This window comes from Lathamus discolor, chromosome 5, assembly GCF_037157495.1.
Source record: "Lathamus discolor isolate bLatDis1 chromosome 5, bLatDis1.hap1, whole genome shotgun sequence".
In the NCBI taxonomy this organism is placed as follows: domain Eukaryota; kingdom Metazoa; phylum Chordata; class Aves; order Psittaciformes; family Psittacidae; genus Lathamus; species Lathamus discolor.
Window position 1 is genome coordinate 78,865,433 of NC_088888.1, and position 27,966 is coordinate 78,893,398.

Sequence of the window (27,966 nt, forward strand, 5' to 3'; positions counted from 1 at the left end):
CCCAGGAAATTGCCTCTTAATTCAGTGTTTATATGTCTTTGCCAACAGCAGTTTAGTTTCAGATATTAAGGTCTCTTCAGTACAATATTGTCCATGTAATATGAAAAAACCATCTGGAGAGTTCAGTGAACATCTCTTTGGGAGGGTCAGTGGTGGCTGAGAGTTCAAATTGAGTTTCTCATTGCTGACAGCCCTTTTTAATTCCATTCTATTGCTTAACCTTAATGTAGCACGGTTACTTTCGGGGTATATTTCAATTCAGTGAGTTGCAAGTCTTGCAACAGTAATGTGATACACATTAGAAAACTTGTAACCAACAGAAGGGGAAGGTAACCCCTGTGTTCAGGGCTGGGGCTGTGCTGCGCTAAGCACTCTGAAGCCTTTTAGGGGAACCCATTTACTTTCAGGTTGCAAGAGTCTAACACCACCTCTGTGGTCTGTCACTGTCTTACATATCTCAGCTGGAGAGACAGTGACTGATAAGAAATGGCAACATATGAACACGGGTGATTCGTGCACTGAGATCATCTTGGTATGCTCCCAAGGTCTTTTAAGTTACTTTGCTTGTAATAAGAGGATGCCAGAAGACCTTTATAATCTATGCATAGACTATCTCTCTTTATATATAGATATATACACACACATGTATACATGGCTATCTGCCAAATGCATAGTATATATGTTTATTCTGCTTCAAACTTGCTGCAATTTCAAAGCCATTCCAGTACTTTTTTCTCCTGCAGTTACCTTTTTCTAAAATACAATGTGCCTGACAAATACTATCAGTCATGACCATGTGTATGCTGTCATGCTGAGAGAAGGTTGCTCTGGAGCTACAGGTTCATCCCATCAGTAGATCATCCTGTATTAATGCCTCAAGCACTAATGCTAAGAAATCTGTTCTGAGTTCCCTTAACTAATAAGTGACTCTCACTCCCTATCAGCATAACAAGTAACAGCAAGAACTTTGTAAACAGAGAACATCGCTAGGCTTTTCTTCTCTAATCTGTCCATATCCTTGATTACACAAGAAACATAAGGACATAACGAGAGAAAAGCATCTCAAGTTCTCAAAGAAGTAGTAGGGCATCAAGCTCTGGCGCAGCATTTGGTGTTTTATGCAGCATGCACAACAATACAGCAATTTGCTATTCTTTTCTGGGTGCTTTCTAGGGCTGGAGGGACTAGGACTGTAGGCCTTGTATTACACTGTCAGAACTGCAAATTACGTATTGCAACAAGTAAAAGGAGACCACATAACTGTGCTACTTTAAATGGGAATTTGCCATACACACATTGTGGTCCTGTTCCAGATCAGCACAGTCTGGCCTTGCAGGAAGGAAGAATGCACCACTTGGTCTTTTTCTGCATCTCATCCCACAGATGCTTCATACTAGCGGTGTACTTCAGCAGCACCTTCAGAATCACCAGTGCTCTAGGGTCTTTCATAATTTTGTACATACGCATACAAAATTTAACATATTTCGTGTCATGAACAGCCACTGGGGATGTGGTAGGGGGATGGGAGGTGCTCATCATGTAGAAGGTAAGAAGTTCACTGCTGATAAATATGAATTAGAACTCAACCCTAAATATCAAACACAAAATAGGTGAAATATAGTCTCTTATCAAGCGGGAATTTTTGTCAGCTAAATCATTCTGGTTTCCAAATATTCTGCCAGCTAAAGCAGGCTCCTGGGGGAAGACATTTTCGTGCAAGCAACTGACTATAAAAATTTGTCTTGTCCCACATGGGAAAGAGGTACTAAATATTGACAGAGCTGAGTGATCTTCAATAACTTGCCATCAGCCAGCTAGTGTTAAAGGCAAAATAGGTACCCCCTGTGGGATTCCATCGCTTTGCAGTTGTCTCCCCTAAAACCTGGTCTCTGGAGAGTCTTGGCTGTACCCAACGCCTACTTTGCTCTGATGAGAAAAGCATAACAAAATGTTTGCCCATCAGCAGCAGCTGCCCAGGACAGTTTGGGAACTCTCTTTGATGACTACCTGACTTTGAGCTGCAAGATAACAGGGGAATTCTGCAAGAACATGAAACAGGAGCTAATAACCTGGTCTTCGAAAGAGGGGCAAAATCTTGTGAGGCAGCTGCAATATTTTATGCATCCAGAAAGCAGTGATGTGGAAGTTGTCCTTTCCCTGACTACCGCTGTCAGAGTAGTGCACCTCTTGTTTCTAGAATGCTTTCTTATGTGTAGCTAAGAGAACATGCACTGCTGCTGTGATTAAAATTTGCTTTAGCTAGAATTTACCTTATACTCCTCAGCACCTTGGCATCTATAACTCAATACCTATCAAAACCAGGTATTAATATACAAATTAACTCATCTGAAAGAGCAACGTAACAGAATTACATTTGCACCAGTTACTGATGTAGTGACTGCATAAATAAAAGCAGCTGTAGTAACTTTACTTCCAGCCTGCTTTACCTGAGGAGTTCTGCTTCAGAATATTGTTTCTAGAAGTTCATTTCTTCACAGAACAGACAAAAAAAGTCTAGTTCTTCCCTTCGCTGGGGCATGCAAAACACTTGTAAGGAAGAGAATACCTTAGAACTAAGAGTAGGAGGAGCAAGTCTCCAATAACACCTTGTCAGTGGTATTCCAGAGTGAAATGCACTGAGCCTTCTCCAGGGCCAGAAACACACTGCCCTGCTCAGAGTTTCAAAATACCACACAATAGAAAGTGTTTCCTATTTTCAAAAAACTTCAGTAGTCCTTGTCATACATCAGAGCACATCAGAGAAATCACTGACCTTACAATAGTGCCACGAGGAGCTGAAGAGATTGATTTACATAACAGAGACTATGTAAGCGGAAAAGCAGGCATCATACATAAATTTGATGTGTATGTTCTGAAGTCAACAGAAATATACAGACACTTCAAAAGATGCAGAATATTTGGATGGTTTTCTTCAAGTGAGATAAATATCTCACCATTGACTAAAGAGGGAGCAAAAAAATATTAGCTCGGAGGATGCATCTCATTTTTAGATACTTTCTAGAAGAGAGTTCAATACCACATGAAGGTGTATCCTTAAGACTCCTGAGTGGGAATCTGAAGTAGAACCAAAAAGTAAATCTAGCTCTCTCACAACCTACTCTAATAGTATAACCACTGGTCAGTCTATTATGTGTTTTACTTTATTTATTACTATTGATACTATTATTTATAAATATTTATTTTATATTTATATTGGTATTATACTATTTATTATTTTCATATTAACTTATTAGCATGTGTTTTATCTCTTTATACTTCTATCACTGAATCACCATATATATATACACATACACTATAACACACATAATAAAACAAACAAGAAAGAGGATAAAAATATATGTAGCATCTCTTAACATAGGCTTATGCAAAGTGGTAACCAGATGGGAGAAAATTCTTTTCAAGCATCTAATTCTAGTAAAAGCACATACCGTGCCTTAGAAGGATTCCTCGATGTTTCGAGATGTGTGGTCAGCATAGCAGAATGGGGCTATATAGAAAATAATCCACATTAGACCAAGGTATTGTACCTTCAGGGAGAAAGCAAAGAGTTTGTATGTGCCGTTAAATTAAGCATCAAGAAAATAGACAGCTATCTTGTACTAAGCTTTTCCTTATTGAAAATGTAAATTTGTTCCCAAAATCGGCAATACAGTGAGCAAAAAGTTGGGCCTCATTTGTTCAGAAGCAAGGAAACTGAAAGAGACACAAAGAACACCCATGGGAAACTCATGTGCCATGGACAGGACAGTTGACATCTTCAGTGGAGGCAATTCCCAATGCGGAAGTTTGCTTTCTTTTACTACCTTCACTGGCCACTGGGAGGAGGAAATTAGTGCATAGGGAATGGAAGAGTTCAAGTTGGAGACAAACTTCTTTCCTATCAACTGATAAATGAATTTTACCAGGAGGTGTCCCACGTGAAGAGCCCACATAACTATATCACTGGAAAAGGACAAGCTGTCACCTTGGGTTGGTGGCTGTTGCTTGGAGGCCACAGGGTTCCGTGAAGTCATTGTGGCCAGATAGCTGCAAGCCAAATTCAGAGGCTCATACATCATGCTTTAGATTTGGATTTCAGCTATAGCTACCACACATCCTTGTTCCACCTCAAGACCTCAAGAGTTCAGCATCTGATTGAATGGCTGCTTCACCTGCAGCAGGTGACTTCTTAAGGTTTAAATTTGTTTTCACCGGTACTGCTGTCTTTTAGGTAAATTGACACAGTTTTGCTCTCTTTAGTTTGCATCTGAAGAGGCTGCACTGGTTTTCATAACAGTGATTATTGTTTATGGCTACTGGCAAATAATAGCTTCAACCTCTTGCAGAGGGAAACAAAATGGCTCCAGCGCACAAGTGATCTGAGCAGACAGCTCAAAGATGTGATCTATTCTTTCAGTCAAAATAAACTGACAGTGTGAGTAGGCACCTGCAAAACAAGAATGTGCTTTGGAGAGGTTTGGGAAATATTCACCAAGTGTAATTATTATTTAAACAGAGCACCCACAGAAATCTCGTTACTCAATCCACCTCATGTGAATGAGTTGTTTTATTCCAGTAATCTTTCCTTGGTGATGGAAATACCATTTTCATGTTTAGGTAGTGTTAATACTTGTTTTTTTAAATGCTTCAATGGAATAAAATAAACGTTGTTTCCATGCTTGATGTTTGTTATGCTTGCTTTTCAAGTAGCTATTTCTTTTCTTCCTGTTTTTCTGCAGCAGTTAAGATCATGGATGAACCAGAATCGTCAGGTGATGATATTTTAGTGCCAGCCAGCACTTACGAAACTTTGCCTTTCTATATTGGTTCAAGTGATCTCTCCACCACACAGCCTGAAGATGTTATTACAGCTGTGGTACCATCAGATCAAACAGCACTGCTGCCTTCAGCAACCAGCCCATCCTACAGCCTCTCAGAGATCATCGAACAGTCCCTTGAGGTACCAGACTCCACAGTGCCCGGGACAGGAGTGCAGGATATTGCTGCAGAGTTAGATCACATCGGTGTGATGAGCACAGACACACTGGACGAAGTGGAGCATGGCAGCGGTTATATCCCAGTGCTGACAACTAAGCCTGCAGAAGCCACCCCAGCTCCTACGCTGAAATACGTAACTACCAGCTCCATGACAACCGCAGCCAAAGGCAAAGAGCTAGTGGTTTTCTTCAGCCTGAGGGTAACCAACATGCACTTTTCTGACGACCTCTTCAATAGGAGCTCGACAGAATACAAAGCGCTAGAACAACAGTTCATGCAATTGGTGGGTGAAAATCAACTTGAACAACATATTGCAATAGTCAGGCACAGTTTAAAGAAATATACTGAAGAGCAGAGTACTTTGATAATATCAGACCCTACTACAATTCAGTCTGATAAAGCTGTGTTTTGAAAGGCTCCATAAGCCTAGGATGCCCTAAGGGTATGAAGAAAGTTCATGAAGTCACAGTCATGAAATTTTCTACTTGTTCGAGAGACTCCAGATATATGCCTGGCATGTAATTTATTTGCCTTTTTCTTAGCTTCACATCAACAGTATAGCAGTGCTGATTACATCTAAGGGTTGTGTCTACATGTTGCATTTAAAAACAGGCCTTTTAAAACATATCGTGTCTTAACAGAGGGAATGGAATTAGATCTAGATTTTCTCTGTGGGTACAATAGGGCAGCAGGTCAGCTCAGTAATGCACCTACTATGTTATGTTCTAACCTGCCTGGATTGAAAGCTTGAAAATAATTAAAGTTGGCTTTTGAGTAATTTTTTTCTCTTCCAGATGAATAAACTCCCCAGCTGCTATGCATTTCATTACAGGGAAAACTGCTGTCCATCCATCTCAATATATTATTGAGAAAGACACAAAAGTCAGAAGACAGTGCTAAAAGAAAAGTGGATTTGGTAGTAGAGTTTAACAATTGCATTAAATTCAGACAAATAAATGCATGATGTGTTTACTCAATAATAAAAAGTTATAAATTAATAGTGGGTAGACATTAACCGTAAGTTAAAATAAAAGGCAATTTTCTGTTTTGCAGCTACTTCCATACCTTCAGTCCAACCTCACAGGTTTTAAGCAACTGGAAATACTTAACTTCAGGAACGGAAGTGTGATTGTGAACAGCAAAATGAAATTTGCCAGGACAGTGCCATACAATATCACAGAAGCAGTACATTGTGTTTTGGAAGATTTCTGTGATGCTGCAGCTCAGCGTCTCAATTTGGAGATTGACAGCTATTCCCTGGATATTGAGCCAGGTAAGACTGTGGTAATAATGTATGTGCAAAATCAAAACCAAGCAGATAATCTTTTTCAGAGTGTTAGAGCTTCAGAAGCACCACTGTTTTCAAAATAACAGTATTAACAACAGCTTCCCAGTGATCAGGACTAATAAGAAAAAAACCAATTTATCTACAGACGTATTTTCATACTATAATGAAATGCTAGGTGGAGGTGTTGGTCTGTCCATATACACCAACTGCTTTTCAGAGCCAAACATAGCGAGCTAAAAATTCTCTAGAATAAGGGCTGGGCAAAGGCAGGTGTGAACAGTCATGTGCAGCTTACAGAAGAGACTTATGGAAATGTTGCGCTTGAGTATTTAGACATAATTTCTAATGATTTTTGCAATGCTGTAAGCAAACCATAGTTTAAAGAGTCATTAAATCTATTTTTAAAGAGCTACAGAGTTCAAGACAGAAGGAGATAATTTCTAGGGTAATTGGATTGTACAAATGCTCACTGACCAGGGCATGACTATTACTTGTAGCACTCCATAGAGCTGGAATTCCAGAATCCCTGCTGGTTTGGTACCTTTCAAATAAGTCTGTAGTCTTTCTTAAACAGTAGGAAGCCTGTAACATATCTGGACACTTGTAATGTCAGAAACTTACAGTTTCACAAACTACATTGTTTTATAAATTTGAAGTCTGGATCTATTTTCAGAGTCTGGTAATAATTTCAAGGGCTGAATTTAATTTTATGGGCATGGAGAAGAACTATACCAATACCTTAGCATGCAGATGCCTTTAGCAGTTTTGGTTAATATCTGTCTTTTTATGAACAGATCTCTGACTACTCCAGAGCAAAAATCCATTTACAGTTCATGTAGGCAGTTTCTAATCTATTTTCATTTTACCTATCTCCTTGTGGCCACAAAGAGCATAGGTAGTGTGTGGTAAAGGAAGTTAACAAGCCACAGTATTGAAACTTTCTAATATGCCCATGATAAATGGATGCTTTGCTGAATAAAGTATTAAATGAGCTCACTGGAAAGAGTGAACTTTGGGGTACCACGTGTTCTCTGCTTTGGTAGTGAATACTCAATAAATAAAAGTTAGAATTAGAAAGCTTCTAAAATGCAAACACAGAAAAGAAAAATACAATCTTTCACCTTCATCCATATCATCTGCTTTACTGATGTGGTATTTCAACATTAACTCCAAAAAACAATCTCACACTGAGTTTGCTGGCAGTACTGTTCTTTCAAGGCTTATGAGCAGTAGTAAAATATCAAAGTAGAATAATTAGGTTTAGAAAGCCAGTATATTCCCATACAGGTGTTTCAAAGACCTACTGTCTTTTACTTTAGAAAACAAAGAAATAAACCAGCAAACAAACCAACAAACCAACCCCAACCTGATGAGTAAATTAAGGTAATTTAAGCAAATTACTAGTTCTTGTGAAAGTAAGAGCCATCTAGTGGTAATAATGTTATACTAAATTGAAACACTGATGGGAACTGATAGTTCAAAACGCATACCAAGACTCTGCATCTGCAAAGGGCTGACAACACTAGTCATAAGTAATGCCATAAAGAATAATATAGCGTGTTTTAAAAAATACCTGCATGCACTATTTTTGTAATCTAAACAAAGTGAAAACACAGAAGAGATGACAAGGTATGGCAGGTAAGCAGCCCAAAGCTTTGTTAAGGAAAACGAAACATTACCATGAAAACATGACCCTGTAACCCAATGAAATAATCACTTCAAGGTCTACTTGTCAAATGGAAATGAACTGAGACCTTTCAGCTTCTGAAAACTGCAGGACTGTAGCATACAACCCGGGGTAATGCTCTGACAGAGCCCATCTCTCCTTATTAGCAGTATCAACCTTTATTTCCAATACTATAAGGGTAAACTGACCATTGACACTGGGGAGAGACTTACAAGACACATGCAATTTATGCAGCTGTCACTGTTTTAATTAAGTCCTTAATCATACAAACTCTTTTATTAACCATTTTTCCTTTGTAAGCGTTCTGGTTTTGATTGAAGTGCAATTCTGTGTGGGGTAACAAAAGTATCTGTAAGAATTAATATCCCCTTTTCTGCTTCATTAGAAACTAAACTATGTAATATCCAAAATCCAGTGCAAAACTAGAACAAAGTACTTGAAATTTTTCTTTCCTCCCCCCCCCATAAACAAGGGAATAAAGTTATTTTGTAAGTTATTGTGTTACCTTGATGCCCACTTGTTAGAGTTCACATGTACATACCTTTACAGCATGCACTTTCTCTAGACAGTTTCTAGGTTGCAGTCCTCACAGTATTGTGCAACATTAAATAATCAAATTCCTTTCCCTTGTCATGTCCTAAATTATGTGTTTAAGATGTATTTCTAACACATAGGCAAAGCTGTAGCATAGTATCCATGAGCATAAAACTAGCACAGTAGAATAAAAATAAAAATATCTGAATGTGAAAATTCTTGTCAGTGAGATGAAAATAAAATCACAGCTTAATAGTGATGGAGTAAACCAATTGTAAGTTTACTTGTAAGTTATAAGCTTGCATGCCCGCTGTGTCACCTACAGAAAGAACAGTGTGTGTCCTTTTATGCCAGGCTACATTCTATTACCCTGCTCAAGTAGGAGGCCAGTAAATGTGAATTGTCTTCTCTAGCTGCCTCAACGACTGCCAAGTTTCTTCGGGGTAACGCATTAATGATTCACCCACCCTTTACAGCTGATCAGGCAGACCCGTGCAAATTCATGGCCTGTGACAAGTTTTCTGAATGCATAATGAATGAGTGGACGAAAGAGGCCGACTGCCTCTGCAAACCTGGTTACGCAAGTCAAGACGGATTACCCTGCCGGAGCCTGTGTGAACTGGAACCGCAACTTTGCATCAACGGGGGGAAATGTGAGTTAGTTCCAGGAAGAGGAGCTGTCTGCAGGTAAATAAATAGTACTTAACTTGAATTCTGTTAACAGACCCTGCTATATCTATTGCATGAACAAGTAGGGCTGAATATACACTTTTCAACAGCAAATGAAACTAAGCCAAGGGTAATAAGCCAAGACCTCAATGTTCAGACACTTTGAGCTACATTGCACTTCCCTTCTTCATTATAAATAGCCTAGCTCTGGATAAATCCTTTTCTTCCTACTAGTATGCACAGGACATCACAATCTAGCTTTTTTAGAGGTGTTTTAGAAATGTACTAGGAATTCAGCAACACTGGCAGAGATGACACATATGAAGCCGTGCATTCGTTTCTGATTTTGAAATACATCTTGGAAAAATGAAATAACACACTCACACTGCTATTGATTACACAGTAGTATTTCAAGAAACTACAATTTTCTAAGACATATTAAAAAGGAAATCAATATTCTTACAAGCACACGTATAAACCCTGTTCTGATTTCAGACCACCCAATGAAGCATGTGAAGGCTGAGGCAGCTTTCAGGTCTTTCTGTGAAAGACTTGAAGATTAGCAGCTCCTCCTAACTGCAAATACACCCTAGCATTACACGCTCTATAATGACTTGTACATGAAATGATGTTAAGCCAATATTGAGAGCTACCACAGTACTTGAAAATATTAATTCTCTTTTCAAAGCATCAGGTTTCATCTCATTGTAAAGATAGGACTCCCCTGAGCATGCTGTGAAACTGTTTACTAGACTACACAGTAGTAGACAGCTACTGTGTGGCACATGTATAAGCAAGAGAGAAGTTAAAATTCTTGCACTTGTTTATTCTCTCTTAATATTAGCACTACCAGGTTAATTATCCATCTTTAAGTGTACTTGGGGTTAACGTCAAAACATAAAACTACTGAGCAAATTATTCATATATTTTCACTGCAGCAACATAACTGCCACAATTCATTTTATGCAGTGGGCATCACAGAAACTATAATAGATTATACTGAACTCACCACAGTTATTGCTAAATTCCTGACTTGTCGAGTCACATTAGTGCAGCTGCAGTATTTGGTATTAGAATCAGCCTTTGAGCTAACAAGGTCCTATTCAAAACTTTACTGAAGTAGCAAGGGCTATAAAGCCTACTCCTCCCAGACCAATACACTAAGGAAAGTAACACCTTTCTCTTTCCGAAAAACCTTGACTTGATGTACAGTAATAACCAAACCATCATTTAGAAGGATAAAAGCATTAAATATAATAAATAAAACATTTTGTGAATTAGAGCAAGTTACAAACTTGCCACCAGTGACAGACTGACAGCTTGTGCAAACTTGTGCAGTCTGCAAAGAGAAAATTACAGCCTATTATTTGCTTTAGTCAAACAGTTGTTCTGCTCCTGAATTTATTCGGAACCACAGTAGTTTTTCCACTAGCTGGAAGCCCTGTGCTCTCATGTAAAACACGGGTATCTTCTCCCTTACTTTAAAGGGACTTATTTGTAGTAGGACTCTTATTTCAGATTAAGATCACCAATGAACAGAATATAAGCCTCAAAAATGTGTTTAGACATTCCTCAAAACCACACTTAACTTCTACAGTTCTAAACCACAAATGCTATTTCAACTTCATCTGTGGGGCTACACATTTCATAGAATCATAGAATAGTTAGGCTTGGAAAGGACCTCAAGATCATCTAGTTCCAACCCCCCTGCCATGGGCAGGGACACCTCACACTAAACCATCCCACACAAGGCCTCATCCAACCTGGCCTTGAACACCGCCAGGGATGGAGCACTCACAACCTCCCTGGGCAACCGATTCCAGTGTCTCATCACCCTAACAGGAAAGAATTTCCTCCTTATATCCAATCTAAACTTCCCCTGTTTAAGTTTTAACCTGTTACCCCTTGTCCTGTCACTACAGTCCCTGACGAAGAGTCCCTCCCCAGCATCCCTATAGACCCCCTTCAGATACTGGAAGGCTGCTATGAGGTCTCCACGCAGCCTCCTCTTCTCCAGGCTGAACAGCCCCAACTTCCTCAGCCTGTCTTCATACGGGAGGTGCTCCAGGCCCCTGATCATCCTCGTGGCCCTCCTCTGGACTTGTTCCAACAGTTGCATGTCCTTTTTATGTTGAGGACACCAGAACTGCACACAATACTCCAGGTGAGGTTGTCAGAGATGTTCCAAATGCAGAATTTCCTTAAAAATTGTAGGCTGCCAAAGAATATATCAGTGTCTTTTTATTTAGCACTCACTCTCACGGATCTCAGAATATTATCTTTCCTTTGTTAACACATTATTTGGTACAGACACATAATCATATTGGGAATACCGTGCCTATATTTAATTGCAATTTTTCCTTTGTTTTCATTTGAGGTACTCTGTATGTTATGCCTTCAAGTTCTGCACATTTTTCTCTTCCTCTCCCTATTTTAGATGTCCTGTACGTAGACAAGAGCTTTACCAAGGACAGCGCTGTGCAAAATTTGCTCCAGAACCCACACAACCCTTCATTTTTAAACCTCTCCTTCTTGGCTTACTAAGCCTCGTTTTTCTTGTCATCATTTTAATTATTAAGTTAAGAAGAAAAAGCAAACGAAACTCTAATTTGCAGTAAGATGCTCACGATCTTTTTCTTCACATTTCAAATATTCATTTTTTTTTCTTTTGCAATTTAAACTCTTACCTAAACAAAACTGTTCTGCATTGTAGAAGTCCTACTCTCAACAGCTGCAGTTCAGAAAATGCTATAAGGATTAATCCTGCTTTTGAGCACGATGAACCCATAACTAGCTTTTGTCACACGGCTTGCAGTGTAAGTGCTTGTCTCAGTTCCTCAGAGATTATTGATCACGAAGCATTACACGAACTCGAAAACACAATTCAGCCTGGAGGTAAAATGCATGGAAATGCTTTTCTTACCCCGCAGCAAAGAGCCCCACCTCAAATAACGGGTCCATTTTCATGTATTAACTCTACAACTGACACAAATCCAGTTCTAACCGTTTGCCTGGTAATTTCAGGACTAAAAATACTAATTAATTTATTTGCTTTCCATTTCTACTGCTGCATAGGTTTTGTAACAGGACTGTAGAACTGCTTTCCTTACAGCTCTCTTGCATGGCTTTGGCGGTCCAACTTATTGGAGTGCTCTTTGTGATTTAGTGAAATAATTAATCTAGTGTTTCTGTTTTGTTTTGTTTTAAACTGCTGTAGGTCACCAGATGAGGTTACAAAGCCAAGACTGACAAGCTAGTCTCTGAAATTCTTAAGTTCCAGCATCAGCCAGATAAAACCAAGGTTTGTGACCATTTTCAAGAGCTTTAAAAATCTGTCGAGTTTCCTGTTTATCAGTGTTACCAGGAAGGCTCTTTATACTATCTCCATAGAAAGGAAAGTGCAGGGGTTTTGGATGCTTGATATGACCACAACAATCACTTCTTACATGCTTTTATGCAACAAAGTTCCTTTCCACAACCCATTTGATAATGTGCCATTCACTGATCCACATAAAGGAAGAATGAGTATCTAAAATAACAAACCAAGACAAAATGCAATCCAAAGGAGAGGTTTCAAATAGCAATAACTGATCACCTGAAGGTAACTTTTGCCTGTTTAAGCTACACAGAGTTTGAAAAAGTAGGAATTCTAATTCAAGCATAATACTGCTCATATCTCAAACGTCCATTTTGCAGCATGAAACCTCTTGTATCTTTGAGGTCAGAGGAGAGATGAGGGAAGCTAGGTCAAGAAATTCTCTAAAAATTGCCAGACTGTCTCTTAAACCTTCTGTATCTGAGTATGCTCTCTCAAAGACAGAAAGGTTTGACTTCACCATTTTCATTTACCTGAATCACAGCCCTATTACAGCAAAACAGTTTCACGACAGCTGTTAGCACCCATTATTACTGAGAGGAGTATCAGTACAGGATTGCCCTGGCACTAGCTATAGACTATGGGAGACCCCATACACAGGTAACGTGAACTCTTGGCTTGAGCCAGTTGATAGGCAAATGAAGGAACAAGTAGTGATACCATGTGGAAAGATTCAGTTTCACTGATCTTCATCATACCCAGGTCTGGTCTCTCAGGTTCTTCAGGTCACAGTTACAGACTGAGCTGATAAGGTGGGGACTGGAATACAGAGATAGAGATGGACAAGTCAGCAGGAAGTAGCAGTTTGGATAAGAATGAATTAACTCCACTGCTGACAAAAAAGCACAGACGGTTGCAATTTGTACTTTATATCCATCTTAAAAGAAATGTGACTGTAGGTAATTGTAAAGCAACTTTCACGCCAGCTGAACTACTTAGAATTACTACTTACAAAAGCATTACATATTTTATGAAAGGAATAAAACGGCTCATCTGTGGGAGAAAACTGGGCCTGTGCCATCTAGACTCTATTTGAATTGTCTGAAGTATATTGACAAAGCTCTTTGCAAGATCTAGTAAGGAAACTAATGAGAAGTGAGACAATGACAAAAGAGAAATGGGTTTTAAAAAAATTAGGTGGTTTTTGCCACTTTTCACCATTACTTAAGTTCAAAATGGGTATTTACATCAGAGTCCTTTTGTTGAAGATATTTCTGATGATGTGAAAAAATTCAGTAGAGGAAGAAAAACATATGTGCAACACAGCATTCATTAGCTGAAACAAAGAGCACCACTGCCATATCACAATTGAGAAAACTCCTTAAAAACAGAACAGGGCTCTTGGATACAATTTTCAGGAGGTGGATATCTAGAACTCTTAGGCTAAATTGAAAATTCCAGTCTTTAAATTATGGTTTGCAATGCATAATGACAGCAGTGACAGCTTTTTAGGACATATCTACAGTAAATACAGCTCTGTATTTATAAAGGTGTATGGGAAAACAAGCGTAACATTCCAGCAGAAGCCAAAATAACCTTCAGTTTCTCCCTAAGCATTAAAAAATGTTTCCAGTTTAATTACAGCGTCACTACATGGAAAACTACTGCAAAACTTGGCTATCGGAGGGAGTTTATTTGGTTGGATTTTTACCTAATTAGTCATCCAGGAACTAACAAAAGCATGTTTCATGTCCAGGTGAAGAACTTGCTCTTCCTTTTCTCTAAGCTCAGTAGAAAACACAAGTTCTTACAAACAGCTGAAAACCACAGCTGTCTCTACACATGGTGTGGTGTCTGGGAATTTGGTGCACCTAATTCCACCGATAGAATCATATGAGGTATAAAATCACAGAATCACAGAATCACAGAATCCCAAGGGTTGGAAGGGACCTCAAAAGATCATCTAGTCCAACCCCCCTGCAAGAGCAGGGTAACCTACAGTACATCACACAGGAACTTGTCCAGGCGGGCCTTGAATATCTCCAGTGTAGGAGACTCCACAACCCCCCTGGGCAACCTGTTCCAGTGCTCTGTCACTCTTACAGTAAAGAAGTTCTTCCTGATGTTAATGTGGAACTGACTGTGAGTCACCTTTCTTTGGGCCAAAGAAGAATATGACAATGAGATACTCAAGTGAATCAGTTCACTGAGACTGAGACATAAGGCCCACAAGTCCACATCCAGTTGGCCTGATATATTTGGGAGTCAAACATGCTAAAGCTCTCAAAAACCCTGCCGACCTGACTTTCTGCTGACTACCTCACCTACATATGTGCTCTCTACCTCTTTGAAGCAAAAGCCAGACACAACCTCATTCAAAATACAGCTTTTCTCTTGCAGTATCTGCTGTCCCTGTTAGTGACTGTGATGGACCTTCTCTGTTCAGTGACAAAGGTGCTGAAAAATAGAGCACCTTGCTTTACAGCTGTAAGGATCAAAGGTCCAACTCGCTGTAAAGTCTATTACTGCTCAGTTGGTCTAACAGATGCTTTTGTATAAACATCATTTACTTGTGCTTGTACACAGCATGGGCGAGTAGGATTCCTTTTCAGCACATTATCTGGCAAAATTCAGTAACGGATCTAACACTTGAAAGGAAAAAGCACCTCATCTAAAGAGTTTTCACAAACTTTTCTAAGCTTGTGAAATAACTGTGCTGCAACAGATACCACAGAAAAATCAGGTTTAACAACATCAGCTAAAATCTTAGAGGACCAAGAAGTATTTGACATTATATAGCCCAGTAGCTTTGGAAACAAAGCACTGGTAGAATACTTTGTTTCATAATGCTGAATCTAATTGGCATGGACAAAGACCACTTCATTGATTTAACTCAGATGAAGTTTAAAAGTCATTATAGATTCTCCCAAAAAATATATAAAATACATCATTCTCTGCTTATGAAAACCAGTAACTGACACATAGCACGATCCTCTGAAAAGTTGACTCTCAGCCACCAAGAAAGATGACTGAAATGACATTTGAGGTGAAGCCAAAGACTGCCATTTGTTTCACCCTCATGTCAGTCACTTGGATCATCGAACAAATTGGAATTTTGGATTACAGTAATACCACAAGTTAGCCTATTAGATCTCCCCCACCAATATCAGAGATTTAGTGTTTCATTACCAGAATACAGGGGAAAGATGACCTCAAGTGCAGTACAGAGCTGGAAGTGCTAAGCTCTTTGTTTGAGAACACCAGGTGTCAGGTTTGACCAGTTTCCAGTCTGCATGGCACAGTTGCCACCTTGACATATAAAATGACACACAGAAACCAAACATCCTAAAGCTTATTTTCTCCCAGGTCTGCTGTAACTGTGACTCCTGCAGGTACTTTAGATAGAGCTTCCTTTGCAGCACACCGCATTCTCATTACTCTACAGTCAAAAATATGTTCTTCAGATTCAGGTATCAGTGGCACTTGTTTATTTCAAACAGAAACACAACATGGCTACATGAGGGAGGAAAACCAGTAATTTTACTCTGAGCTCAGTGGTATGTAGTGGTATGTTTTAGTATGTAAAAAGTAACTTCAGGATTAATTCAAATCTCCTTACCATGAACTGGAGATTATCTCAACAGATTTTAGTAAGACCCTGCCTATTATTAGTAAATAAATAATACATCTTCAAATTAAGAAATGTTTTTCAAATGTCTTATCAGAGTTTCTCTTACAGGTATTAAAGAAAAGAAGGTCTGCATGATTCAAGCCTGGACTTCAGGTTGACTACGCATATGAAAATAATTCAAGGATTCCTAAAGATGCAACATTTTAGCTCTAAAATCAGCACACATTTTTTAAAAAGTTTTATTAGAGAAAAACAAGATGATCCAATCGACCAGCTATTTGATCACGTCTCAGCTTTGCCTAGTCAGAAGTCACCACTGTTAAGACAACAACATTCAGCCTCCACTCTCCTTGCACATCTTATTGGTGTTTTTATGTAAGAGCCAAGTGCTAGAAACAGGTTTTGCAGAGAAGTTATTTCTTTCAATACCGTATGTGACAACCATTCTGGTAAAACTGGATGAAACTTTACATGTCTATGCCCTTTTCTTATCCTCCCTTACATACGCCGATGTAAGAGGCAAACACAGAACCCAGAGCTGTGTGAACTAAACACCGACCCAAGGCCACATGAAAAGTGCTTGGGAACTTCTTCATTCTGTCTCTCTACAGCACTCACACCGCAAATCACACAGAAGTTGGGATTAATTTTTTAGTGGTTTCTAGGAACATCAGATTCCTGTTTTTCTGTAATAACAAATTATTTATACATATTTACATACACACTTCACTGTTTAATTTCTGGTGACTGTTAAACTGCCAGGTTATCCTAATATGTCAAACTTTTTGCTGAGGCAAAACCACTAGCAGTTTCACCTTTTCAGAGCATGAGATTTCTATTCAAAAGTACCCTCCCAGGAGCAAGTATGTTACAGAACTGTGCATGAGCATGCATGCTTTGAACTTGGTATACATATGAATGATTTTGAAAGGTTACTCTTAGCTTTTCTAGAGGGAATCTAAGCAGACAATGTGTGGCCATTAAGTATTTTATAGGCTTAGTAATTTATGCTCTATGGATGCACAATCCTGATTCAAGTATGAGTATTATTTTACCTAGAAGATCTTTTTCTTGAGTATATCTGTATTTATGTCATACCAGTGTTGTACAATACCCAGGCACTACTTGCTGCTTGGTGCATACCAGAAGTTGTACTTACAGCTCAAACTGAGCTTCTACAAAGTTCATGACTAAGCTGGATGATAGCTCCTCATTCAGATGGGAAACTTTCATGCATTCAGAATAGCAGCTGATTTTAGTGACAATTCTTTCTGCTTCATACCACACAGATACCACAGCCAAGACTGATCTTTAGTTTACCATATTACCTATGCTCAAAAGAACTGTACAATTCCAAACAATTAACTGCACAGATCTGCCTGCAAAACCACCACAGCTGGTGATTGTGTGTAAATGAAGGCAATGCACCAATACAAGCTTGAGTTTTTGAAACCTAAGATGTGGTTTTAGACAGTTATGCTTCAGAATAAAACTCTACAAATACTTCTGGCAGCGCACTGGATGTCATCCCTGCCAACAAACACTAGCTTTTCACTCTTGCTCACCTAGGTTAAGAATGCATTAAGAATGCTGAAAGCATTCAATTTTTTTTCACCACAAATGTATTTTTGTATGTGTTTAGTGTATTTCAATTCATACGAGTTATCACTAGTCAGATTAAAAAGTTAGTAATTTTAAAAGGTGTATTTTAATAATGATTATTCATGACTGTATTTATCACTCTCAACTATTAATTACCAAATATATTTGCTGGATGTATGCCTTTTGTATTTCAATAAAATATAACAAAACTATTTACTTGAACATTTCACAGGGAACTGAACTGGTACCTAATTTCACACTAAAACACATCACATTACCTTAAAACTACATGTATGTAAAGCTACAGCTGAAAGCTGTAGAGAAAGGGAAACAAAAGTATATCTTCCCAGGTATCAAAGTCTGAATAAAACATAAAGCTTTTCTTGCCACACACAAGGTTTCACTTGTCACTGATTACCATGATCTAAACCAAAAAATGATGCACATAAAACACAGCATGGCAAGTGATAAATACATTGGAAGTAATAGCAACAAAGGTTACCAGAACAGTAATGAAAGTTAGGAGATACTTGTTTCAACAAATACTGAGAAATAAGGCAGCAAAACCGTAGTATTTTTAATACCAGTGTTATTTTAGAGGAACACTTACCTTCAAAGGTCCAGACAAAATCTCTACTACAGTAGCTTTAAGTACCGCAAATTTCTGATAGAAAACCAGCATGCAGCTCCAGCCCAGAAATCCTATTATCCTATTCATAAATTAATTTACCATTAACTTCGTAGGCTTTAAATCTTTAAAGACCAAACGGCAAGAGACACAACTGATATTTCAACATGGAATGTATTTATTTATTTATTTCGAATTTTCAGTACAGGATTAGGAGGTCATTTAAATACTTTAAATAAAGATTTTGGAGAAAACCCCGAAGAATTCAACTAGGTGAAGAAAAACAATCTTATCAGTGGATGAAAGACAAGGATTTAATGACCTGGTGATCCTGAAGACACATTCTCTAGGAAAATCCTATTCCTGGGTCACCTAATGAGGGAGGAGTCTCACACGGTAATTTTCTACCTTTCCTGTGTTTTGGGGAGTGTTTCATGCAGAAGATCTCAGCTATGGTGGGCAGCTTCACTGAGGCAGGATGAATTATTATTTTTCCTTTTAATCAAACACACAGAACCACGCCAACATGTTTATCTCATCACTGCTCTTAAAATGACAAATTAAATGTTTCGCTATAACCACAGATCAGAAGGGCATTAGGAACGCTATAATCCTACAGATCAGCCCTCTCCCCACGCCTTTTATTTCCTCTCCAAATCAACCAGCAGCATAATTATCTGACACTGTAGACAGGACTACAATAACAATCGGTAAGCAGCTCAATATTGCCTGATGTGTAAAAAAACCCAATAAAAATCCAAAATGAATTGAAAATTAATTTTGCTGCACAAAGAGATCAGTAAAACTTGAGGCAGATCCTGCTTTTGGTGCAGAGAGAAAAAAAGAAATAAATAATAAAAAAAAATCAAACAACAAACAAACTGGACTATCCTGATTTTTGGAATGTATCTTCTGCCTGTCTGAGGCATACTTCAGGAGCAATGCAGAGAGGTGGGAACATCTCATTTGAGAACATCCAGCCACCAGTTCCTCTTCCACTATTTCAAAGCCAATTTAATTTCCCTGATAGCTGATATTTGTTTGTTGTTTAGTTAACAAAATTTCTTGCATACCCCATTCTGAAAAATAGATTTTCTTTCTGGTGCCAGTCAAGGAAATCCTGGCATAATCAAAGGAACAGACTGGGAAAAATCAGTTAACAGTCTTATTTGTTTGAAGTTCCCCACGAGTGTGTTTACACATATATATACTAAAATATACCTTGCATGCAGGCAGTTCAGGACATTGGTCACTCGAGACTGACCCAGGAGATGACAGTCTTGTTTGGAAACATCCTGAATGACCAAGCAGCCTTTTTGCCAACCAGATTTGCCTATCCTACACTCTCCTTAGTCATCATGCTTGTAGTAAGCACGGGTAAAGCCCTTCCCAAACCTTTGTTCGTAAAGCCAAGCCATCAATCAATCAATACTAAAATATTTAAGCATATATATGTGTATGCACATACACACATGCTTTCCATGTTCAGTCTCATATGATCTGTTTCATATATATATATATATAAACTGAGACTGAATATATTAAGTCAAGAACCTAAATCCAGATAGAAATAAATACAGGGTAGGGCACTTCAGCACTATCAGTTCAGTGATTTTTCTTCCTTGTATCTCATGAACAATCATAGCTTCTTGCAGTGCCAAGTTTCTGGAGAATGGCAGTCCTGAAACCAAGTTCCAATTCAGTAACACATTAAAGCAGTAATCTTAAGTTCATAAGCAGCATCTTTAGACTCACGCAACATTATACAGGTTTGTACACAACTTGCTAGCCAGCAGTCAGATGCACTTCTCCTTTCAGCTTCCAGGCATAAATCACTGCTTCAGTGAAGAATTCGGGTAAAATGAAAACATTTTCTTGTTTGAAACCACATGACTGACGAGTGAAGTGGGTAGGCAGGGGAAGCTGAGATTCCCTGACATGGTGGACCTATAAACGTTGCTCAAGTATGTCCACACATATGACAGTAAGGGAGGGGTGCATTTATAACAAAAAGCAGACTGTGGCATGCAACCACAATCTGAGTTTGGAAAAGATGTATACATTGGGAGCCTTCTCTGTGCTTCAGAGAAATTTATTAATTTAGTTTTTAAATGCATAAATATACTTAAGTTTCCAAGAGGTTTCAAACTGAATAAACAGTGAAGAAATTATTCTACAGTGTAAGCAAACCTTGTCAATTCATAGAGAAACAGTTCATTTTAACTATTCATGTTGAATAGTAATTGGTCATCAAGCTACTTATGTTTTGAGTTCCTATCAGAGAGATAATAAATAATCAAGTTTAATTTGTTGAAATAATGGCCGGCATGGTGAAAGAATGTTTGCACAAGTGAACAAGATGCATCATAAAACTGTATGAAATTAATAATTCCCACCCAAAAAACCTCCCATAACAAACTTCTTAATAAGGGAACTGTTGTAAGCTATGAAACCTGACAGAGGAGATTAAGATAAAGCTCAGTGTCTGAATCAATACGATATTCCAGTATACTAAAAACTGTAGCTATTTCATCAGCACATAGTATTAAGATGATGTATTATGTTATTGGACCAAAGTTTTATAAAATCTATAGAAGATACAGACCTTGAGCATCTCATTACAACTAAAATAAACAGGATCTCTGAGGCTCGGGCCTCTATATTCAGGTAAGTTATACTGCCACCAAAAAGCTGAACATATTTCCCTTATGCTATCCTGAATCTTATATGCCTCCAGATACAAGTCTTGGACAGTTTTGCATAATATATTGAAATTACACTACCTGGATAAACAAACCGTCCAAGAATTCCTAATCAAAATTTGGTCAGGAAAAGAAAAGTATAAAGAAATTTGTACTGAAAGAGAAAAAAAAAGAAAAAGAAACTAAGAGCGAAGTGGTATAAACCCTAATGAGCAGTACATTCTTTGAGTACCTCCAATATTACACAATATTGACATACAGGAATGCTCTTCTCAGAATGTACAGAAACTCATTTTTCTTAAACCAAGACAGAGAACACATTAAATAGGAATTTATGGGTCTCAAATCTAGGAGGATTTCCCATTATTTTCTGGAAAAAGTCAGTAAATACAGACACTAACCAGTTTTCAAATCAGGACATAAAATGTCTCAGATTATATAAAAGTATACTCCAACTTCTCCAGAACAGAAGTCAAAGCTAAGGCCTCACGATTCCAGTTATGAGAAACAGCACATCCTCTTTACTAGGCCACCACTTGAAGCTGACTCAGTGTTTTAAAGACGGATTTTACAAAAAGATGGTAGCAATATGTACCCAAGTGTTAAGAGTTATAACAGAAACTGTTAAAGAAAATGCAACATATAAACGAAACACAACAAGCTACACTGACTGAAGTTTCTTCAAGGTCCTCAAACCTAGTAAAAGTCACTACAGAAATTAAACGTCATAAAGTACAAATTAACAAACCTCACGATTAATAAAATCTGTTCACTTTATATTAAACATCTCTAATATGATTATAGAATGTGTTTATGTCCTCTGTCATGCAGAGGAACTCTTCCCTTTGTATCACAGGCAAGGGTTCTCCTCTCAAATGCTAATGTGCAAAATGACCATTTATTTCAACAGGTTCTGCAGCATAGCTGTAGCATAGGTAGGACGAGCTTGTCGGCTTTCAATGGCATTCTGAAGATACTGGATACCTCCACAGCGCTCCCAAATTTCTTCAAATTGTCTCGGCAAAATTTCAGCACCTCGCTTTCGAGTTAAGCCAGTCTCTTCAAGATTAAGCTCACACATATCCATATCATCCTTACCTGAAATGATGAAGGGAAGAAGAAATAGGTCTTACATCATTCTAACATCCCATTAACAAAGACTGATTAGATCTTTCTTAATTAGATTTCCCCTCTCAAGCTCTGCATTGTTAAAAGACTGCAGAACTTATGAGGAAATCAGTCTGCAGACAGAGATTTTTTGGTTTCATTTTCTTGTGACACACAGAGAAGAAAAGCACATCAGAAAAAAACTAGTATCATATGCTGCAACTAACAAAATTGTGCTTAAAAAGCGAGCAAAAAGGAACAAAGGAAAGAAGCAAAGATCAGCATCTTTATATATTCTCCTGAAATCCACTGCAGGACAACAACTGCATTTGTTTTACACTTTTGAGTTTTACACAGTTTTAGAGTAAATTTATGTTCTTATTTTGCTTAAAAGAGGCAAAGCAACTAAGAACTTGAGACTTTTGATCAAGTAGACAATATTCTTATTCTGTCAGCCTCCCAGGCTAAACAAACAGTATTCACCAAATGGGACTGACACAGGGAATCCAACGAAATAAGGAGTGTAGCTCACTCACTATATTTTACTCTTATTTTTAATAGGCGATCCATTGCATGTGATATTCATGGCAGCAGAGCTACTTTTAGGTAGGGGCTTTGACACTGAACAGGCACAGTTGCTATATGGAATTCTATTAAAAATAATTAGCAGAAAACAAAGGAAGTTTTGTTGACAGCAAAGCATCACTTTGAAGCTAAATAAATTGGTTATGGCCTTTTCCTCAGTCTCTAAGTTAAATACAAAACCTCAAAACACAGAACAATAAACATCATTTCTCCACTGTTTTCTCCCCTTTTATTATCCTCCAGAACAGGAAGATGCATTTCATTACTATCTATCCATTGCTGCATTTAGTTTTTATTTTAGATGTTTAAGATTAACAAGTTAGATCCCCATCTAGGCAGCATAAATGTGGCAAAAACTTCAATTTGCTATCATCATCATACTAAACAAACTGGAAAGGCAATATATCACACGCACAACTTGTTTTGATACAAACTGCTGTAATTTTCCAAAGCTGACTAAAAAAAACAATGCAATGATAAGTAGAACTTTCACAGATGAATTGTGATGTTTATCTTCGCACACGGTCTCCTGTGAATAATCTGAGGACACCTAAGAATAAAGCGATTCACATTTGGATTCCCAGATAAAGTACATGTACAAGCAAAGCACATGATCGGTTACATCTCCAAGGGATATTTTGTAACATTTAGCCACTATTAATAACAGTCCCAAATCCTCACATTCTGCCTATACAAGAACTGCTGATGCAAAAACGAGGATCCAATGTGAAAAACCTGTATCATCAGCCTCTTCTTCTAAAGTTATCAGCTCTGAACCTTTCCAACATCTGAATTTTGCTTTCAATACCAACCTGCTACAAGAAGAATGGGTGCCTTGTCAGGATGAAGCTCCATTTGTCGAGCAATCCACGGCCCATCAAAATGTGCGTACCACCAACCCTTCTTCTTGTTCTGGGGATCTTTGTATTGGTCTGCGGGACGGATGAAGGGAATACGGAAGTAACGCTGCTGCCTGTTTATTTCAATCTCCTGTTGTCTGCCTGGTAGCTGGGTGGTTGGATTCTGTTGAGCTATTGTACCAAAAAAAAAAAAAAAAAAACCAACCCAAAAACAAGCAAACAAACAAAAAAAATTAGAAAACAAGAAAACTGAATTACGACTTGCCTGGTTAATCAGCAAAGTAAGAAAAAAAACAAACCCTCCAAATCCTTAGGGGTTCTCTGAATACAAGGTCATATGAAGTCTCATTGAGTCAAAAGACTACTCCCATCTCATATAATGTGCATTGTTTTAATCACTTTAACTACCATACTGGTGAGGAAAGGTTCCTGTTAACTACTGCATCTACTATGTTGCTCTGTAGGTTGCTCAGTGGCATTGGGTATGTTTAGACAAAACAAAGTGAGTAAAATAACACATTCTGCTTTAAATCAATATTTAAACTTGAATTTCACACAAAATTTCTTACTAACCAGAAACATTCAGTCCATCTCTTTGCAAAACAAGGTCACAGAGCAAGGAAGCATTTTCAGTCACAAAAATACAACGCACCACTTGAAGGCTTTTGACAGTCAACACAGAAGGGTGTTACAATACTGTTAAAAATTACTGATTTATTAGTAGAAATGCTGACAACAAATACTGCTTATTATAAAGCTGCCTCCCAACATACCTTTCTGCCTAGATTTCTGTGTCCTAGACTCCAGCATTACAATTACTCTCTGATCGCTTTCTTTTTTAAAGAAATTGTTTATTTCAGATCATTAAGATCAACAGACCAAGCTTCTAGGGACAGTTATACAGAAGCTTTATATATGTTTAGTAAATGTTTCCCATGTGCATTTTTGGACTCCCTCAGAGTCCCACACATTTCAGACTTAGAAACTTTCTTTCAGATAAAAGCAAATACTTTATGTTAACACATCAACTGATCAATCATCTTAATGTTATATATGTACTATCATAATCAGGTTGAAATAGTAAATGTTTTCACAAGCAAGATCCTTTCCTTTAATAACTGCCTCCTGCAAAAATTTATTACTGATTTTGTTTTAGTGGTTTACAATACTGTTGCTATAAATACCCTGTTCAAGAAATTCTGAGCATGAACCTTTGCCATCTGTACAAAGAAAAAAAAAAAAAGTATTAACAGTTCCATGTTTCAGCATAAATAAAAGTTAAATTAATTCCTTTTTTCATCCATTGCCTATTAAACAGTCAAGCTAATTTTTGAGCTAAAATCTAATAAACTAAAAATGACTCTCACTTCTAATACTGCATTTTTTACAGTTATGAACAAGACTAACAGACAGGGAGACATACCTTACAGTTTATCAGAAATTAATTCTATTTTCTGGAAATTGTCTGAACTTTCACTTTTTGCACTGCAATGGTTATTGCTAAGGCCTGTTTCTACACCTACAGTTACCTAAATCCAAGAAGAAATCTAGAGGATAGGAATGCTAAGCAGCTTTTAAGTACTATGGAACTGTAGTGCTTTATTCAAAAGAAACCACCACCTGAATGTTAGTCTCTGTGCTAGAAAAATAGCTGTTATTTTGATTCCAGAGCTTTGCTACAACAAAGTCATGTGCAAACTTTAAAAAAATGTCAGAACAGACAAAGTATTTCTTGGAAAGGGGGGTGGTGGGGCAGGAGGGAAGGAAGAAAGAAAGAAAAAAATAGGAGGGCATACCTTAAAGCAATGTACATAAAAAGATTATTTCTTCTTCCTTCCCATGACTACTCAGATAGGTAGGATCTCGTGAAGATAAGTACATTCATAAATAACTAGAGTAACATGTGATTGCCAACAGTTGAATAACATTACCAAATTGTTAAATAGACTGGTTTTTGGTTTTGTTTTTTTCACAATTAAATGTTCTGTACACGTGTAGCAAAACAGTGGATTAATTAATGTTAGTATAAAGCTCTCAAGTCTTCCTATTCTTCAAAGTTAGCTTAAATAACCATCTTCCCACTTACGTGAATTGGTCAAAAATGTCACAAGATCTGTGAACAAATATCACATGTTGAACAAAACTTTAAAGTGCTGATCCTTTATAAGTTACTGGTTCGTTACCTCAATATTTTTTACCATTGTTGGTGATAGACAAATGGAAATCCTAATTACAAAATGACAGATGTTGAGCTAAGTATTTTATTCATTTTTTGCTCACAGACATATATAAAATGCCTCCTTTCCTCAAGTTTCAGAGATATCCAACTGCTTCTATTTTCATCAGGATTAATTTTGGAATTGATTACTTCAATGATTTGCAATGCCTGTTATGAAACCTCAGTTGCATAGATGCTAAACGCAGGTTGCTGTGACAAATCTGCTAGTTAATTAATGTATTCCTTTTAATTTTTTACATTTCTGCTAGGAAAAAAATTCCAGACCTCCATTAATACCAAATCTGCCTATTCCAGTAATAAAACACAAACCAATGTTTAGCTTCTATAATGAATTTATGAACTTAATTAAGGAATACCTGTAAAATCATATTACATCAGCGAAAAGACAGTAGGAAAAAACTGTATCACTTGAAGCATGTATCCACTGACACCTGAAAGACTTTTAGCTTAAATAGCTAAGAAATCAGAGTTCCTTTCTACTCCCTTCTTACTTTCTACTCCCTTATACCACTGTAATGCATAGATGTGAAATGCCCATGTAGTATAATTATTTGCAACAGGAAGAATTACTTCGGACATTAATGATAATCTCTTCTAAGGTCACTCTCATTGACTTTCTTCTGAACTGCAATGTTTCTTTAGGAATACAAAGCTGTATTTCAAGAAAAGTTAAGAAATGCAATGAAAAGCACTGAAAATCATGCTGTAAATGTCTGTGATAAGAACATGAATATTCCAAGCTTTGTTTACACAAATCCAAAGATTAGGTGCTCTTTAATACTCCCTATTGGCAATACTGTGCATGAGTATTTATTTTACCCATTTAACTCCAGACAGAACTTATAAACTCAAATTCAGAGCAACTTACCACTTTCCACAAGCGCTTCAAATGCCCTTTCCTGCTGTTTCAGTCATAAATTTTCTTAAAAAAAAATGTTACTAGGAATGGCCACAAGGACCTGTTCTTTGGTAATATCTTCTCTAGGGGTCCAGATTTCACCTGCCATATATCTCTACCAAAGCTTCCTGAAAAGCTCAAATTCTCAGGTAGTGCTCAAGCAATGCATATAACTCAGTAAATTAATCAAGGGGAAAGAGCCACCTTTGTGTAAGGACTAACGCTGAGAGTAACTAGGGCACCTGTGCCCCTTGGGCTCTGTATCCCTCATGTCCTGGGACAATGCTCTAATCCTAGGCTAACAGGACTTTGAGGAGAGCATCTTCTGCCCTTTTTTCCCCTTTTCTGTGCCTCTCCCGTTAACTGCGTGGCCATGAACAAAAGAATCATGTAATAAGAAGACAGCAATAAAGAACCAACTAAATTATTATATCCATTTGCTATGATTCCGTTCATTTCTCAGATTCCTTTTATAACACACAATCACTGGACTTTAAGGGTGGATGGCAGGAAGAGAGTAACAATTCACTCTGCAAATATCCCTCCAGAAACCAACCACCTAATTTTCAGGTCTGCAAGTGTTACATATGGGAACTCCTACACCACCTTGTTGAATTTGAAAGGCGCTCAACTTATTCTCATTAGTGCACTGCTTTGACAATAAACACTGATCTATGAAATCAGCAGAATGACAGTCTAATGAAAAAGCAGGAACTACACAAAACTTGATATTGCAATTTTTGCTGCTGGGATGACAACACTCATAAAATTTTAAAAAAGAGAACGGAACCTGAAGTATGTAAGGCTTACAGTACTGAAAAGGGGAAATCATTAGCACCTTGTAAAAAGTACCTGCATCTATGGCTATATACCTATACCTTGTGAAAGAGTAAAATAATGAGAAAAAAACATCATCACCAACACTTCTGCTTGTGTCAGGACCCTAAATATAACAGCATACTGCATAACTGAGAATGATTCCTTCCAATCTTGCTTTCCAGAGCACAAAAAAAAAAAAAGGAAAGAAGAAAAACTAACAAACAAAAAAAACCAACCCCATGCAGTTCTGTTAAATGGACTATTTGAAACAGTCACAAATGGTGTTCCCCAGGGCTCAGTACTGGAGCCATTTCTGCTTAGTATCTTTTTTTAGTGATCTAGATGAGGGGATCAAGTGCACCCTCAGTAAATTTGCAGAGAACAGCAAGCTGGGCAGGAGTGT

At 37.8% G+C, this 27,966-nt stretch overlaps 2 protein-coding genes across 3 annotated transcripts in view; one reads left to right on the forward strand and one right to left on the reverse strand.

Annotated features, from left to right (window-relative positions):
* Positions 1-18,121, forward strand: part of IMPG1 (interphotoreceptor matrix proteoglycan 1) — a 60,546-nt gene extending 42,425 nt beyond the window's left edge. The window contains exons 13-19 of the mRNA XM_065681394.1: positions 4,740-5,281; positions 6,052-6,271; positions 8,984-9,194; positions 11,614-11,790; positions 11,890-12,071; positions 12,394-12,477; positions 16,232-18,121. Of these exons, the coding sequence (XP_065537466.1) occupies positions 4,740-5,281; positions 6,052-6,271; positions 8,984-9,194; positions 11,614-11,790; positions 11,890-12,071; positions 12,394-12,425 (1,364 nt within the window). The 3' untranslated portion in view covers positions 12,426-12,477; positions 16,232-18,121. The remainder of the gene's footprint in view (positions 1-4,739; positions 5,282-6,051; positions 6,272-8,983; positions 9,195-11,613; positions 11,791-11,889; positions 12,072-12,393; positions 12,478-16,231) is intronic.
* A 387-nt stretch (positions 18,122-18,508) lies between these two features.
* Positions 18,509-27,966, reverse strand: part of MYO6 (myosin VI) — a 110,287-nt gene continuing 100,829 nt past the window's right edge. For both annotated transcript variants that reach the window (XM_065681396.1, XM_065681395.1), the window contains 2 exons: positions 23,560-23,778; positions 18,509-22,153 (listed from right to left, as the gene is read on the reverse strand). In XM_065681396.1, the coding sequence (XP_065537468.1) occupies positions 21,954-22,153; positions 23,560-23,778 (419 nt within the window). In that variant the 3' untranslated portion in view covers positions 18,509-21,953. The remainder of the gene's footprint in view (positions 22,154-23,559; positions 23,779-27,966) is intronic.